The following is a 16,485-nucleotide window of genomic DNA, read 5'->3' on the forward strand; positions in this document are numbered from 1 at the left end:
AGGGCCGGAGGAACTGAATATCAGGCACCATCTTGCCCGGCCTGAAGATGGGAAGAAGGTGGGAAATGTCGTCCACACGACGAGGTGTCAGGTAGGCCCTCATGGCGACCGAGTCTAGGACCATCCCCAGGTAAGTGACCTGTTGGGAAGGGTCCAGACAACTCTTTCTGGTGCTCACTGTTAGGCCCAACCGGGCTACGTGAGAGAAGAGGCGCGCCGTATCCTGGGCCACTTGAGACCGGGATGGCGCGCAGACTGGCTGGGGGGCGCCGGTAAGGCTCTGAGGCACGAGGCCACCTAGAAGGCCGGCGACCGGGGGCACAAAAGCCCCCGGGAGGCAGATGAGTGGGCCGCTGGGACCTGCGCAGACCACCACTGTAAGCTGGTGGCTGAGTGTGGCTGGTAGAGGGGCCCCTGGGCCTGCTGGGAGTGGGCACAGGCCTATGAAGACCCGAAAGCTGCTGCCTTGTCCGCCTAGCTTGGGCAGCACGCTCCCCAAACAGCTCCCCTGGCTCGACTGGCACACAGTGGTGACTGAGCAGGCCAAACTGGTGACGAGTCTGCACCAATAAGGCCATAACTCGTCCCAATTCCCTAGACATTAGGGCAAAGGCTTGCAGTGATGCATCACTGAGGCCCAGCAAAGAAGGCTCAGCCGGAGCCTGCTGCAGAGAGGTAGAGACTGCCAGCATCAGATGGGACAGGGAGTTCCCGTTATGACCCGTGCGTGTCGCTGTGTCGTAGGCCCTACAGATCAGCTCGCCCTGGTGTCTCTCCAGCATGCATGGAGCTCCCTCAGGTACTCCTCTGAAGGAGAAACAGTGAGAGTGACAGGGGCAGGGTTATGCCTGAAGAAGGCGCTAGCCTGAGCCGAGTCGACCTGCGGAACCTGAAGCTGCAAGCGTGCCAGGGCCGCACGAATAGTGGCCGCCATGGAGGCATCCTCCATGCCCTGCAGAGCTCTGAGCAGAGGAGTGGAAAGCTTCCTCTGGGGTGAGCGGGGCCCCGTACTCCACCCCTTCATAGAAGAGGTTTAGCCGAAGCCGCTAGTGACATGGCATCCTCAAGCAGAGGTGTGGCAACCGAAGGAGGGTCAGACGGCAAGCTAGTAGCCCCCACACCGGGGCTGAAGGGCCAACAGGAGCGACTTCGTCTGCTCCATGACGGCAGCTAACCGATCCACCTTAGAGGACAGCCTGTTTCTAGTCCTCTACCTGGGGGGTGAACCCATAGCCATCACTCCATCAAGTCGCCGGGAACGGCCAGACTGAGCTGGAGGAAGTTGTGACGAGGAGAGGTGCCACCTCTGCGACTCTAGCCACTCTGAGTGCCCGAGGCATGAAGCTACAGTGCATGCAGGCGCTCTGAGACCCTCCCTCAAATGCTCGAGGCCAAGGCAGAGGGGGGCAGCGGTCATGGCCGTCCTCGGGCTCAAGAGAAGCCATACAGGCGCTACATGAATGAGCCATTCTGTAGGTAGCCAGATGCAGTGTAGCCGGGAGCGGGTGCGAGAACACAGCCTTCCCCAGCTACCTGCTTAACGGAAAGAGTAGAGCAATGCTCCTACTGGCCGAACAGAAAGAGGGATGTAACTACACCCACGTTACCAGCAGAGGGAGCGGGAGCGAGAGCACTGCCCTCACCTAGCTGGGTTAAATAAGGAAGTTTAACAGGGCATAGAGAACAGCACAGAGCCGTAGTTACAGTAGTAAGCATGGCCAGTGCTTACACGGCATAGAACCGTAGTTACAGTAGTAACTATGGCCAGTACTTACACGGCTTAGCGGTGTTTAAAAGTGTCAGCCAACAGCTGCACACTAGATAATATAATATAGGGAGGGATGAAATCCTCTTTAATGGCCACACATGCAGAGCCCACTGTACACACAGTGAAGATTGTTCTCTGCATCTACCCCTCCTAGTGCTAGGAGTCTAGTACTAGGAGCAGTAAATAGCCTACAACGATATAGTTAGGCTGAGCCTAGACCCATAGGCCATGGTTGCAGTAGTCACCATGGCCAGTGTTTACATGGCATAGGACCGTAGTTACAGTAGTAACTATGGCCAGTACTTACCTTACTCTCTACATCTAAGCAAAAAACGGGCAATTATGGCACCCTGGGCTTTCCCTACTAAATTGAACGAGAGACGCAGCTAAAGCTGGGAACTCAAAAAGCTAATGATAGCTCGGGCACAACGCCACAAGCAGAACTTCAAAAGAGCATAATAAGGACAACTTTATGGGAGAGGAAGTGGGAACACTGTCGTCACCAGAAAGTCTAAGCCAAACAATAAACAAGACAGCAATCAGGAGAACTTAGCTGGGAGAGGGTGCGGGAACACAGCCATCACCACAAGTTGACACAAACCTGTCCGTCGAGGCTCTGCACGGCGCACAGCCGGCCACAGCTCCTGGAGGACGCGTTAATAACCCGTGGCTCCGACTGGACCAGTCGCGAAACTGCACGCGGCCAGCTGTATGCAGAGAAAATCCCTCAGATCAAACGTTCAAATTCAACGCTGTAGGCTACAAGAATGTAGCCACGGTACTCTTCGCGCAGCGAGAAGATGAAAGGAACAGATCCTCTGACGACACCGGCTGATATAGCCGGTGTCACGTGGGTCACAGGTGACTTTGTTGTTATTTGGTACTCGAGCTGCGCATGTGCACGATGGACATATCTAGTGCTAAGCACCGCCTCTGGCGGTCAGTAGGGACGAAATAGAAACACACACAAGGGGCTCTACAGGTGCAAACAATAAGGGCGGGGCAGGTAATCAGGTCAGTGAAACATAATACATAATACATCTGACGAGACACAACACTCTAGCTCCAAACTCAGGACAAATGATAGATCTGAGGAGGATATTTACCAAGAATATTTGGGGAAAATTGAAACATTGAGTATGAGTCAAGAGAGAAGCCCTTTAGCAGCCATAGTAATGATACTTTGAGCAAAGTAAGAAATGAGGCGACGTTGATAGAGACAAAGTGTTGGGGGGATATATGAGTCAACAGAAGCAGTCATTGAAAACCATCCCACAATACTCTACTCTACTTTAGTCTTTTTTTTTTACTGTTGACATAATTAATATTACAAAGTAGATAAAAGTGCATTGATTTAACAGTGGTTCAGTTACTAAGCAGAAATCATTGTATTTTAGATCAGGGATTTAAAATAATTTAAACCATGTAAATAGAGACAGAGAGAAGAGAGAGGAACACTGAACTTTGAAGTTTGAAAGTGATTTACATAAGATTATTCAAAATGAATATGAAAGAGGCAGGAATATCAATGACAGACAGGAAAACAAATCAATAAAATATCCTTTAAATAAGAAATGGTAATCAAGTCTTGAAAGTTGTTTTAAACTTAAATTAGACGATCCAATTTCCAATATCACATCATAACTAAAAACATAGTATTTTATATGGAAATGAGGACAGCCAATGGAAGGATAGCAACTGTCCCTACAGCGTTTGGAATCATCTTCAAACACAGAGCAGCTCCCCTGCTGAGGTGGGACGAGATGATTGACAGCAGCAGTGAAGACAAAGAATTAAGGATTCATTTCACACCACTTTCAAATTATACAATCTTCAAAGTAGGACCATGATTTCTCCATGTGCATGAACCCATTCACACAGAAATCTATGTGTGTTTTGGTGCCGTTACATTCATTTAATGTCATCAGAATCACAATCGGTTTTATTACCAAGTAGGTTTACACATATGAATTTGCCTTGGTGTAAATGGTGCATACAAAGACACAGAAAGAAGAATACATGGCAAGAAAAGTACTATTATATAAGCTATTTTAAAAATATATATTTAAGACAATTGTAAAAAATGTATTTTATTTATTTTTTACAGAAAATCTAATAATGTGAGCAACTGAGTAGGGTACAATAGAATAAAATAAGACACATACTATATTCAAAGTCAAGAGCTGTGCAGATTTAAAAAGAGGTAGTGTGGAGCAATAGTAATTACATTATTCTCAAGGTAACGAAAAGGATACTCTGTGTTTTAATAAGCACATTGACCCTGTCTTGTGTTACCAGTTTGTTAATTTTGGAGTCTGCTTGATCTTGAACTTTTTGTGTTTCAGGCTGGTACAATCGCCTGTACATCAACTTCACGCTGCGCCGCTACATCTTCTTCTTCCTGCTGCAGACGTATTTCCCCGCCACGCTCATGGTGATGCTCTCATGGGTGTCCTTCTGGATCGACCGCCGCGCCGTGCCGGCCAGAGTCTCCCTGGGTAAGAAATGTGTTTTTAAAAACTTGTGTCAAATGTCCTTTGAAGAGATTTGGGTGCCCCCGGTCAGATGGGACTGTGGGATGATGGAAGCTGGCTGTGACATGGCTCCACACATTTGGAACAAACACATGTGTGAAGCCTCCCATGCTCCAACACTCATATTTTCTGTATTGGGCTGTGTTTGTACTACTTGATTTTGACTTGACCAAGGAAAACAGAAGATAACTAATACAAACAAATACATGTAAGCAGTCATATTGTATGCCACTATCTCTTCTGCCAAACTGTCCTCGGGTCTGCATATTTTAGTGATTCTTAATTGAGTCTTCTAATCAGAACCAAGCCCCCAGGAAGTGCATTGGACCGCAAAACTAATGTTTGTAGTGGTCAAACGGTGGTACTACAGCTTCCTGTCAGTCCGTGGCCTCATTGTGCCCTAAAATACCTTTTCCCATTGACTTACATTGGGAAAGACAAGTCTATAAATCAGCAGATCTTAGCTAAATAAACCAGTATGATCACTCTTAAAGCCCTTATTTAAAATCTTTAGGGTTTAAAATAACTCAAATTGAATCCAGACTGAATCCAGAGTTATTTTCCTTCTCCATTTATGAGCCGAGACTAGGGCTGTGCATCTTCACTGGTCTCACGATTCGATTCGATTACGATTATCCTGTCACCGATTCGATTCGATTCGATATCCCGATGCATCACGATGCATCACGATTCATACCAATGCGTTGCATCCTCAATTTTCTATATTACTGCACATGGCTTATTTTTCATCAATGAATACATGCAGTAAATACATATGAACTCTCTTTTTATTATTTAGAAAGTGCTTCAGAAATCAATAACATAAATGTCTTGACATTAATTTATAAACCATAATAAATTAATTGTATAGGTCTAGCCTCCCTATATCTGTGTGTGAAGTTGTTCCATCCTCAAAAACAAAAAACTAATGCTTCTGCAGTCTAGCTGCAGCTTCTCGCAACGGTCTTCTGTTAAAAAATGTGGCATCACAAACATGACTTGAGTCTGAACACAGCAGACAACAGGAGTATAACAGCATTATAAAAACAAAAATACTGCATGTGGGTGCACAATTACATTCTTTGTCTTACTGTTACATAAATCCCATGATTGTAGGAGATTAAGTTAGCTTCATTATATCTCAATCAGTGATTAAGTGAATAATAAAGTTTCTAATAGGTTAATCAGCCTGTCACTCATTATTTTCAGGGGGGGGGCGGGGGTTTGGAGGAACGGAGAGGAGACGGTGATCGCGGAAGCTTTTTCCTCCTGCCTTCACAAACTTTACACACGTATATATCGTCTGAAAATAATGGAAGAGGACATTCATACTCTGCAATCCAAGACTTCACTAAATCCACCAAAAACCTGACATGATTGTAACGCGAGTATTTAAAAAAAAAACATAAATCCCTGTGTGCACGGCCCGTTTTTGGTTGCGTTTCCACTAGGCGTAGTACCGGCTAGCGGGTACTATTTCACAGTTTTTCTGGCCCCATAAAATCGAGGTTCTTTCCGGGCCAACAACCAGGCTGATTCGGGCTGAGTATGCTAAACTAGAGAGAGAGAATCGCTGGCAAGGGGGCTACAACTACAACAAAATGAACATATTTGACCGTGATTTAATTGTAATACACGTTTCAAAATGATGCCGAAGTAACAACATACTGATACCGGTTAGTAAAAACCATGAATTAATGCTTTGACAAGTCTGCAGACAGACGGCAGGCGAAAAACCTTTTAAAATGCGTGTTTTCTAAATGGAGATCGGCTAAGCTAACGCAGTATATGCTCCGACCGTCCACACTCACAACAACGGCCTATACAGACATAAATAAACCAGCGACTGTATTCGCCATGACACAGGCAGTCTGTGGTTTGTACTTGTTTAACTTTTGTCTAGTTTCTGAACAGATATGAGGAGCTGTGAGCTTGAGTGCTAACAGCTAACGGCTGATGTTGTTTTTCTGTGGTTCGCATTGAAGATGACGTCACGGCTCCGCCTACACTGCGTTACTATAGTTACTGCCCCAGCTACTAAACTGTAATGGAAACGCAGCATAAAGTGAGCCTGGCCTAACAAGGCCTAACTATACCGTACTAAGCCGAGCGAGGCCCTGCAATGGAAATGCGCCATTAGAGTCCAAAAGCTACAGCTGCCATTACAAGAGGAAAACGGATGATTGTTAGAGCTGATCCTCTTACCTCAGAGAGACACACATAGGGCCATCTCAATGAATGTGCCAGATCCATCTATCGACTGGGAGTCTGTCTAAACATTCAAACATGATTGGGTCAATACTTATATACTATATAATATATACAATACTGGAATTAAAGACTAGTTAAGTAATGTTACTTTTGACCTGCAAATCTAGAAGAAGAAGCTTCCCAGGGCTATTCATTACAGGGCTGTTGGACCACATTGCATTATATTGTGTTGTGTTGTTATTGCTTTGAACCCTATAGTTGAGTTGCCCCACATCGAGTCAGCTCCATGATTATACTGTACTACACTCTGAAATCTCAACCTGCAGTTAGTGAGGACTTTTTGTCTTTGTGTCCAGGCATCACCACGGTGCTGACCATGTCCACCATCATCACTGGAGTGAATGCGTCCATGCCCCGGGTGTCCTACATCAAGGCGGTGGACATCTACCTGTGGGTCAGCTTCGTCTTTGTCTTCCTGTCTGTGTTGGAATACGCCGTCGTCAACTACCTGTCCACCGTCCAGGACCGGAGAGAGCGCAAGATGAGAATGAGAGCACGATCTCAGGTTGGTTTCCGCTCTACGCTGTTTGAGAAAGACTTCAGAATGCCATTAAGTATTTAAATAAAAGAGGCATCCCTCTCTATTCAGGAGCCAGACGAGTCTCTGTAGCTGTTCAGAGGTTCCCCGCTCTAAATGCACTCGTGTGGCTTAGTCATTTCCACTTCAGAGAGCATCTGTCAGGCTGTCTACTGTAGGTACAAAAAGAATAAGCTAGAAACAAAGAGAAAGAACAATGAGAGTTTGTATGCGAACAACATGCTTTAAAGGTGGGGTAGGTAATTTTGGAGAAACCAGCACGAGTGTGCTAGAATTTGAAAATACACAGCCGGGAAAAATCTGCCACTTCCTTACAGAGCCCCTCCTCCAACACACACGAACGCGCACATGACCAATGAGGGCACAAGATAAGTTTGTGCACAGATGGAAGGCTGACAGGCAGGTAGGCCATCCAGTTATTTTAGCCGGGCCGGCTAAAATGATTGGTCGTGCTTTTTACAGTACTACGGCTTCCACAGATGACATTTTTGTATGGATTTTTTGTCAAAGCACTTAAAATATTCATTGCTATCGGGATGTTAAGAGCATTCCATGGAATATAACAAAAAGTGTCTTTCGAGCCGGTTTCTCAAACTTACCTACCCCACCTTTAAGAAAGTTGATCAAGTCATCATAAAAACATCTCATGCCTAAAATATGTTCAATAGAAAGGTTTAAATCAGCTAGCCAGAAATTTTATATTTTTTCAATTGATTCCAATGAGAACCGAGTGCATGCCATCGGAAGCGGAATCTTCCAGCGCCTAGCATGAAGTCGAGGATCTCATTATTTTGACCTTAAGAGACCCAATCCTAGAGCTACGTTTAAGTGTAATTGGAATGTCAACGCGGAAGTGAGTGCACACACGGAATTGAGTGCTGCTACAAAACCTGAGGGATAACTGCCTCAAAACCTGACAGATATCGAAAATAAACATAACAAAAGAGCAAAACTGAAAAGGGGCTTTAAAAATGGCACCCAAGAAAAGTGCAAACCTCCCTGACGAGGTGGAGGAGATTAAGAAATCTCTCGACTTCTTGTCAGCCGAAATCAAAACAGTCGCGGCCCAGCAAAATAAAATCATGGAGCTGATGGGAGAAATACAATCTCTGAAAATACAAAACATTGAAAAGGACAACAAGATCACTTTTCTGGAGAATCGAGTGGCCGACCTCGAACAATACACCAGGATGAACGATCTGATTATCAGTGGTCTGAAGACCAGACATCGGAGCTATGCCAGGGCGGCAGCGGCCTCAGAGGACACCGCCGTCAAAAAATAGGCTTTATTTGACCACGGCACAGGCAAGGTGCAGACGAGGAGCTCAGAGAAGGGAGACGAGGAGCAGGACAGACCGGGGGGAGGCTGGACGTGGCAGGAAAAAAGCAGGGTTAGGAAGGAATATCCTCTCACTAGGAGCATCAAAAAAGTTACTAGGAAAAATGCTAGTAGGCCTGGACGATAGTTTACCACTGAAGAATAAACGAAGAACTGGCAAAGTCTGAGGATGGGAACCAGGGTTTTAAGCAGGTGCAGGTGAGTAGTGGCAATCAGTGAGATGAACAACAGCAGCGGAGGTGAGTTGGCGGGAATCAGAATGTAGGTCAGCCACGCCCAGCCAGGAAGACAGACAAACAGACAAACAGAAGGAGGAAGTACTGCAGATCCTCACAATCACCGAGCTGGATCAGTTTGAGGAATGAAACATCAAAATCAACATAAGGTAACTGAATAGCTACACACTGAAATGAACACACTAAGAACACCCATGATAAGCTTGGACAAAAACCACTCACCTGCTGAATATGAAAAACTGGACTTGAAATGTTTCAAATACACGGAACATAAATCACAAGACATTGAAAAGGATATTGACCCTGAAAATAATTTCTACAATAACATCCATAACCAATGTGAATACTACACAGAAGATCAACTCAAAAGAAATGGAATAATGGATGGATCAATATCAATATTACATTTTAATAGCAGAAGCCTCATTTCAAATGTATCAAAGATCAAACACTGTTTAATAGGGATGTAACGATATATCGAATATCGCGATATCGCGGTAAATAAATGTCTCAATACCGTCGTGAGACTGACAAAATCTACCGCGATTTTAAAAAGAAAATGTTTTTTTTTTTTTAAACCTTTATTTAACCAGGTGGTCCCATTGTAGTGTTGCATGGTGTACCGATACTTGAAAGGTACCGCGATACCCTGCCGTTAAAAACGTTACGATTCCTCCGTTTCATTAGTATCGGTACTTTAAGAATGACGGGGAAAAGTACTCCGGTGAGAAAGCGCTGTTTTAATAAGAGCCGTGTGTGTTCAGCGCTCTGCTTCCACTCCCTGCAGCCGTGCCTGCAGTCCCTCCCCTCTCAAGCACGCTCTAAGTGCCTCCCTTCTCTCATGCACGCGCTAGCTGCCAGAGCATGTGAGAAAACAAGAAGCATGGCTGCAAGTGGGAGTGCAACTGCCTCTGCGCCTCGGCTTGTTGACAAAAAAGACGCCAGAAGCGAAATTTGGAAGTATTTGAGCTATATCTCTGAGAGTGAGGGCAAGCCTACGGACACCACGAGGCCTGTCTGTAAGACATGTTTTAGATCCCTGCAAACCAAGGGAGCCAACACATCAAACTTGGCTAAGCACCTCGCCGACCGGCATCCAAACCGGTGTATTTCCAAATAAAATGAAAACTGCTAAAGTCATACCAATACATACATCTGGAGATAAACATGTACTGTCAAACTATAGACCAATTTCATTGCTCTCACAGTTTTCTAAAATACTGGAAAAGATCTACCATACAAGACTAAATGACTTCATCACCAAACATAACATACTCTATGAACAACAATATGGTTTCAGAGCAAACAGAACCACATCATTTGCAGTTATAGAATTTATGGAACACATTACTAAGGCAATAGAAAAGAAAGAATATGCAATAGGGATATTTCTGGACCTTAAAAAAGCATTTGACACGGTTGACCATGAATTATTAATAAAAAAACTACAGAGATATGGCATTAGAGGTGTTGCACTATCATGGCTATCCAGCTACCTACATAGCAGGGAACAGTATGTTGAACTACAAAGCCATAAATCACAACTACTGCAGGTTACATGTGGGGTGCCTCAGGGCTCAGTCTTGGGGCCATTACTATTTATTCTCTATATTAACAATATATGTGAAGTATCAAAAACTATTAAAACCATTCTTTTTGCAGATGACACAAGTCTACTCTGCTGTGGGGACAATTTAGAACAGCTATTGGTCACAATGGAAAAGGAACTGAGCAGGATGAAGATCTGGTTTGACCAAAATAAATTAACATTGAACGCAAGCAAAACCAAACTCATAATATTTGGGAATCTATCGACCAATACAGAGAAGAAACTCACTATAAATGGCGTCCAATTAGAAAGAGTATCGGAAATAAAATTCCTTGGAGTAATCATAGACAATAAATTAAGTTGGAAACCACATATAAGCTATATCAAAGCCAAAATATCCAAATCAATAGCAATTCTGAATAAAGCCAAATACCTAATTAATCAAGCTTCCTTGTTTATGCTGTACTGCTCCTTCATACTTCCATACATGATGTATTGTGTGGAAGTTTGGGGGAACACATATAAAACAAATACACATCCTATCTTCATCCTGCAAAAAAGAGCCATACAGTACGAGTTATACATAAAACTACGTACAGAGAACCAACAAATACATTATTTATCAAACTAAAAACACTAAAACTACAAGACCTGGTTGACTATAAAACTATTCAAAATATGTTCATTACCTCATAATATCCAGGGACTTTTCACACGGAGAGAAAGCATGCACATGTTGAGAGGAAACTGCATTTTCAAAAAATCACCCGTACAAACAAATGCCAAACTTCATTGCATCTCATCAAAAGGTGTCGTCTGTGGAATAACTGTACTGATGCACTGAAATATTGTACAAGTCTATCTAAACTGAAAGTATTATTTAGGAGCCAAATCATTAATGATTATGAACAGTACCTGTAAAATCCCATTTGTTATTTCTTGTAAAAGTAATTTATTTCTGATTGTTTTGTATAAAACAAAAAACAAACAAATTAACAAGACAAACATGTCGCTGATGACGATGACCTAATATTTTAGGAAAATGTATGCTAGAGGGGGTAGGTTTTTAAGCTTCTTCTTGCCCCTGTTGAACATGACAGAGACTATTTGAGAATTTTTTTTTTTCTTTTTTTTTTTTCTTTTTTTGTACTTTGTTATAATTATGAGTGAGAAAAAAAAAAGAATATATATATATTATTATTATTGTTGTATGTTTTGTTTCTGACATGTTCAATAAATTGACTAAAAAAATAAAAAATAAAAAGCTACTCCTCCTGTATCTGTATCAAATGCACACATTGATGCCGCCAAATGAGACAATAAAAATAGAAAGTATTTTTAATAGTAACATTAAACTGGGATTAATTTACATCTTAAATATTAATATATGCACACAAAATGAATCCAACCTTCAAATTGACATTTTAAATCAACATTTCTCTGCACACTTACTAAAGAACAGTTAAAAACAACTACTTGAGTAGTGACATTATCCTATCCTTAAAACCCTGCTTTGTATTGGTCCGGCGTAGTAGTATAGCTTCAAATATGTGTGTGGAAATCTCAGTTCATTTGTAGGGCTGCAAGATTATGGCCAAAAGGTTTGCTGTTTTCATTCAAACCTTTATTTAACCAGGTGGTCCCAATGAGATCATCGATCTCTTTTTCAAGGGAGACTTGTCAAATCTCACAGTAAACTATTTAATCACCACCACATTCAGTGTTATTATGACTGATTATCACTCAGCTTTACGGTACGTCCACGTTCACGTCGCGTTGAAGCTTGCCGGTGGGCGTGTCTGGCGTGCGACCAACAACCAATCACATTAATCTCCCGCCCCGGGCACACAAACATGCGGTTTGATTGGCTAGAGCTTGTACTGGCATATGATTTGATTGGCTGGCGCTTCCGTCAACGCTTGAAAAGTTGAACTTTTCTCAACTTTTGAAGCGAGCAACGGAGGCAAAGCGACGCGACGGAACCACAATGCAGTTCGGCAAAGCGTGACGTCACCCCATTCAAAGTGAATGGTAAGCGTCTCCGTTGAAGCATGCAACGCTGCCGTGTGGACATACCGTTATGCACACATACATTTGGCATGGTTTAAGAAACGGGCTCTGTATTAGAGGACGGGTGGGGGGGTTTGGCGGCACCGCTGCAGACTCTTTGCACGTAGGAGCCCTCAGCGGAGCCCGGTAAGGGGGGCTGCAGTTTAAAGCTCACGATTGGAGCAGATACACACGCTCACTAAGCCAACAAACTATAGCCGGTCACAGAAATCTGTTCAAAAATAAAGTCAAGACATATCGACCCTTAATATAGTCTATGTTAAGAACGAGAAACGTTTTAAATTTCGTTTTTGGTAAACATATGATATAGGTTTGCATACATGGTTAAAAATGTGCGAGGGTGATGACGTCAGAGCCTTGTACTATGTGCCGGAGCCAGAGTTGCGAAGTAGTGGAATACAAATACTTTGTTGCTGTACATAAGTAAATGTTTCTGGTATCAGTACTTTACTCCACTACTTATTTTTATGACGACTTTTTATTTTTACTTCTTACATTTTTAACACAAATAACTAGTTTGGTTACTTTAGTTTTAATCTGTGTTTGGTGGCGTGATCATTATTTATTATAGTCATTGCGTGCCTATTGATTTTAACACGATCCGTGTATCCATCATTTCCTGGTCTTCTCTAAAGAAGAGGGACCAATGAAAACTTTGTCATTTTGCCGTTGTTCAGCATCGAAACATTCATTAGCTAACAATTACATTATTCTTCTATTAATATAAAGGGAGGTCAGGTACTCTTTAAAACAGTTGGTAGTTATGGGTACTTTTTACTTAAGTACATTTCGAAGCCGATACTTCTTTACTTTTAATTGAGTAAAGAAGTTTAGTCAGTACTTCTACTTTTACCTGAGTATTTTTAAACACGAGTATCTGTACTTGAGAAAAGGATGTGTGTACTTTTGCCATATCTGACCCTGACAGCCCCAGCCCAATTCCACCCCTGGATGTCAGGATAGATGTTGAATATGAAACCATCAGTGAATCGATCTGTGTCCACTCTCTGAATCACTGTTTGATGTCTGTTCTTACTCTCAGGGAATGAATGGACTCATTACACTGACTGCACACTAAACTCTCCTGACACGGCATGTCTCTGCTTATTGCTCTTTTAATTTGATCAAGTAACTCCCAAGATTGATGTCAGGCCTTATGAATTATTCGTGAGCAGCAACATTAACTTTTCATTGGTAATGATTCTGAGACTTCCAAAAACTCAATGAATGTTTCCTACAATGAACACATTATGTTGTTTCATACACTCATCACATACACTGTTCTGCAAAAAATACTAATTTGAACAATAAATATGGATTAACCCGCCGCTGAAATTAGTCCCAAACAAATAGTTAGGGTTAGGGTTGGGACAGTCATATGGCACATTGTGGAGATGTCAGAAAAGCATATATAAACAGTGAAAATGGTTGAAAGAAGTCAAAATGTAAAAGGTTTAGGGAATACTTCATAACAAAAAAAAATGATCACTGATCAACAGTAGCACTATAACACTTCCTCTGCACCACTTATACCAAAGCAAATTCCTCATATGTGTAAACCTTGTTCATAAAACCGCTTCAGATTCTGAGGTCAAATCTAACGTTTTTTATGGGAATCGTGTTAGTATTACTATTACTTTTTCGAGCATTGGTCAAGAAGTGTTAAAACATCGGCCAGGTCGAAAACTCACTAATTTATTACAACATCAATGAGAATTCTCCCTCTGGAGTGTTAATATGTTGACTAAAGTGTAAGGCAAGATGACAAACCTTATGGTATAGTAATGTAGTTGTTGCTCTTGACTAAAGTGCCTTAGCTAGGGCTGTGCAATTAATCGTATTTTAATCGCAATTACGATTTTGGCCTGCCACATTTACGAAAACAACATAATCGAAAAAAACGATTATTTTGCTTTGCTACTGTAGGTTGTGACAGTGCACTGCAACATATTTGATCTAATTTATTTTAGTCTAATTTATTTTAATTTATCATATTTATATATGTTTAGTAGCTGGTGGAAGTGCGCTCCAAAATATTTGTTGATCTTGTTTATTGGTATTTATTATTTTGATATTATTTATTTAAATATAAATGTATCATTTATTTTATTTATTTTTGTATTGGTTTTTCAGTTGAATTATACGTTCAGGGAAATCAACAGTTAAAAAGATACTGTTCAAATTATTATTTGTATTTGTTTTAAAGTTCAATAAATGGATGTTTTCAAAGTCAATGAATAATCGTATTTAATAATCGTGGTATCAATTATTGACCAAAATAATCGTGATTATGATTTTTGCCATAATCGAGCAGCCCTAGCCTTAGCAACAAAAAAATGAACAATCACTATCGTAGAGTGGTGCAGTGATGAGCGTCGCTTGGGCTTTCTCGACAAGAACCAATGGGACTATTTGGGAATATTGCAGAAAAACCGATATGTGGGAATCACATGTTTCTGATACTTCCATGTTTTGTTCAGCAGGATAATCTCCACATATTAACACTACTTTATGATTTTTGAAGCGTTAATGCAATCGCCCGAAGTACAAAGCTAACGCTAGGCTTTAAACAAACAAAATTTGAGTCACATTACTTCACTTTACCACCGCTAAGCTAAATGTTTGGCATGATGATGTTTAGTAGTCTCATTTAGCAACCACTGTTTTTAAGTCACATAGAAGCTACGGACATTCACCAGTGTGGTATATAACCTGATGTATTTTATGTTGTCGAACAAAAAGTGAACATGTTTTGAGCTTGTGTTAACCACAGAAATTCTTTCAGGAATAAAAAAAACATTTATGAGACCAAAGAAGTGGTGAAATGCTAACTCATTTCCGGTTTTTAGGACTCATTCCTTTAACTCTCTAGTAGTGCCCATAAAAAAACACGACAAAAAAATCATTATCACAGATAACATACCACAGGTAAGGACACATGAGGACATTTAAATTCTTATTTAAACACTTTAGGCTCAGGTGGCCTGATAGTCTCCATTAATGTTGGTGTTATCCCTTGATATTCCTTTAGTGGATAAACTGTATTTTCTTTCCTGCCAGTCACTCCCCTGCACCTGTGGGATCTCCGGGACGCGGACCATGACCATGCTGGACGGTACCTACAGCGAGGCGGACACCAACAGCCTGGCCGGCTACACTGAGGAGCCCATGGTGCCGGAGGAGGAGCAGGAAGAGCTGCACGAGGTTCCCGAGAAACCCGAACACATGGTGGTGCATCTCTCAGTGAGCAGCGAGTCCACCACCACCAAGAAGAAGAAGAGCCTGCGGAAGCTTAACATCATCCAGAACACGCACGCCATTGACAAATACTCACGGATGATTTTCCCTGGGTCATACATCTTCTTCAACCTTATCTATTGGTCTGTGTACTGCTGAGAGAAACTCAGAGTCTGGACATAGGGCAGGAGGAAGAACTCAGACAGTAAAAGCTGCTCAGAATGGGATTATTGGGGAGTGTTGTGTGTCTGAAGTGCACGTTCTGCAAAGATTCATCATGGACACTTTGGGATTCATTGAACACTCTTGATATGTTTTCTCATGCAGCAATTGAATGTTCACTATATAACTTAAAACAAAGAAAAATGATCATTTCAATGACGTTTTTACACTACTTAGCTAATTATTTTCAAGCTTCATGAACTTTCGACTGCTGTTTAAAAGCTCTTCGTCCTCATTTCTTCTGTTCATGAGATGATGCCAACTTTGTATTTGACTCCTAACATGGAGAGATAAGATGATGTGATTTTGTAAGCTACTTAGTTGATGGATCTGTGAATTAATATGTATTTGTAATGATTGCCAAGGCGGGAATCACCATGATCAAATGGTTTTTAAGGCCCATTCTTTATCAGTCATGATTTAATTTCAAGTAGTGATTCAAATTTCATTTTTAATATGTCAAGATAACAGATTTGGAATATATTCTCCAAGCCTGTCATTCAGTTATCAATTAATTCTGACGAATCAATCAGACTGAGAGGTTAGCACTGTTAGCACCTCCCTGACCCTGTATTTAGCTGTACTTTTAGCTAACATGCTAACATTCTAATAATGTTTAGCAGGTACTGTTTACCATGTTCACCATCTTAGTTTAGCATACAAACATACATACATACAGCTGAGGCTGATGGGAATGTTTTGCTGGAGTTTGGTCATAAAC

At 41.8% G+C, this 16,485-nt stretch overlaps 1 protein-coding gene across 1 annotated transcript in view; it reads left to right on the plus strand.

The window, feature by feature from the left end:
- The window catches only part of gabrr2a (gamma-aminobutyric acid type A receptor subunit rho2a), a 73,401-nt gene extending 57,251 nt beyond the window's left edge, over positions 1 to 16,150 (plus strand). The window contains exons 7-9 of the mRNA XM_034135270.1: positions 4,114 to 4,266; positions 6,870 to 7,078; positions 15,366 to 16,150. Coding sequence (XP_033991161.1) covers positions 4,114 to 4,266; positions 6,870 to 7,078; positions 15,366 to 15,701 — 698 coding nt within the window. The 3' untranslated portion in view covers positions 15,702 to 16,150. The remainder of the gene's footprint in view (positions 1 to 4,113; positions 4,267 to 6,869; positions 7,079 to 15,365) is intronic.
- Positions 16,151 to 16,485: the final 335 nt, after the last annotated feature.

This window comes from Trematomus bernacchii, unplaced genomic scaffold (genome assembly GCF_902827165.1).
Source record: "Trematomus bernacchii unplaced genomic scaffold, fTreBer1.1, whole genome shotgun sequence".
Classification (NCBI taxonomy): Eukaryota; Metazoa; Chordata; class Actinopteri; order Perciformes; family Nototheniidae; genus Trematomus; species Trematomus bernacchii.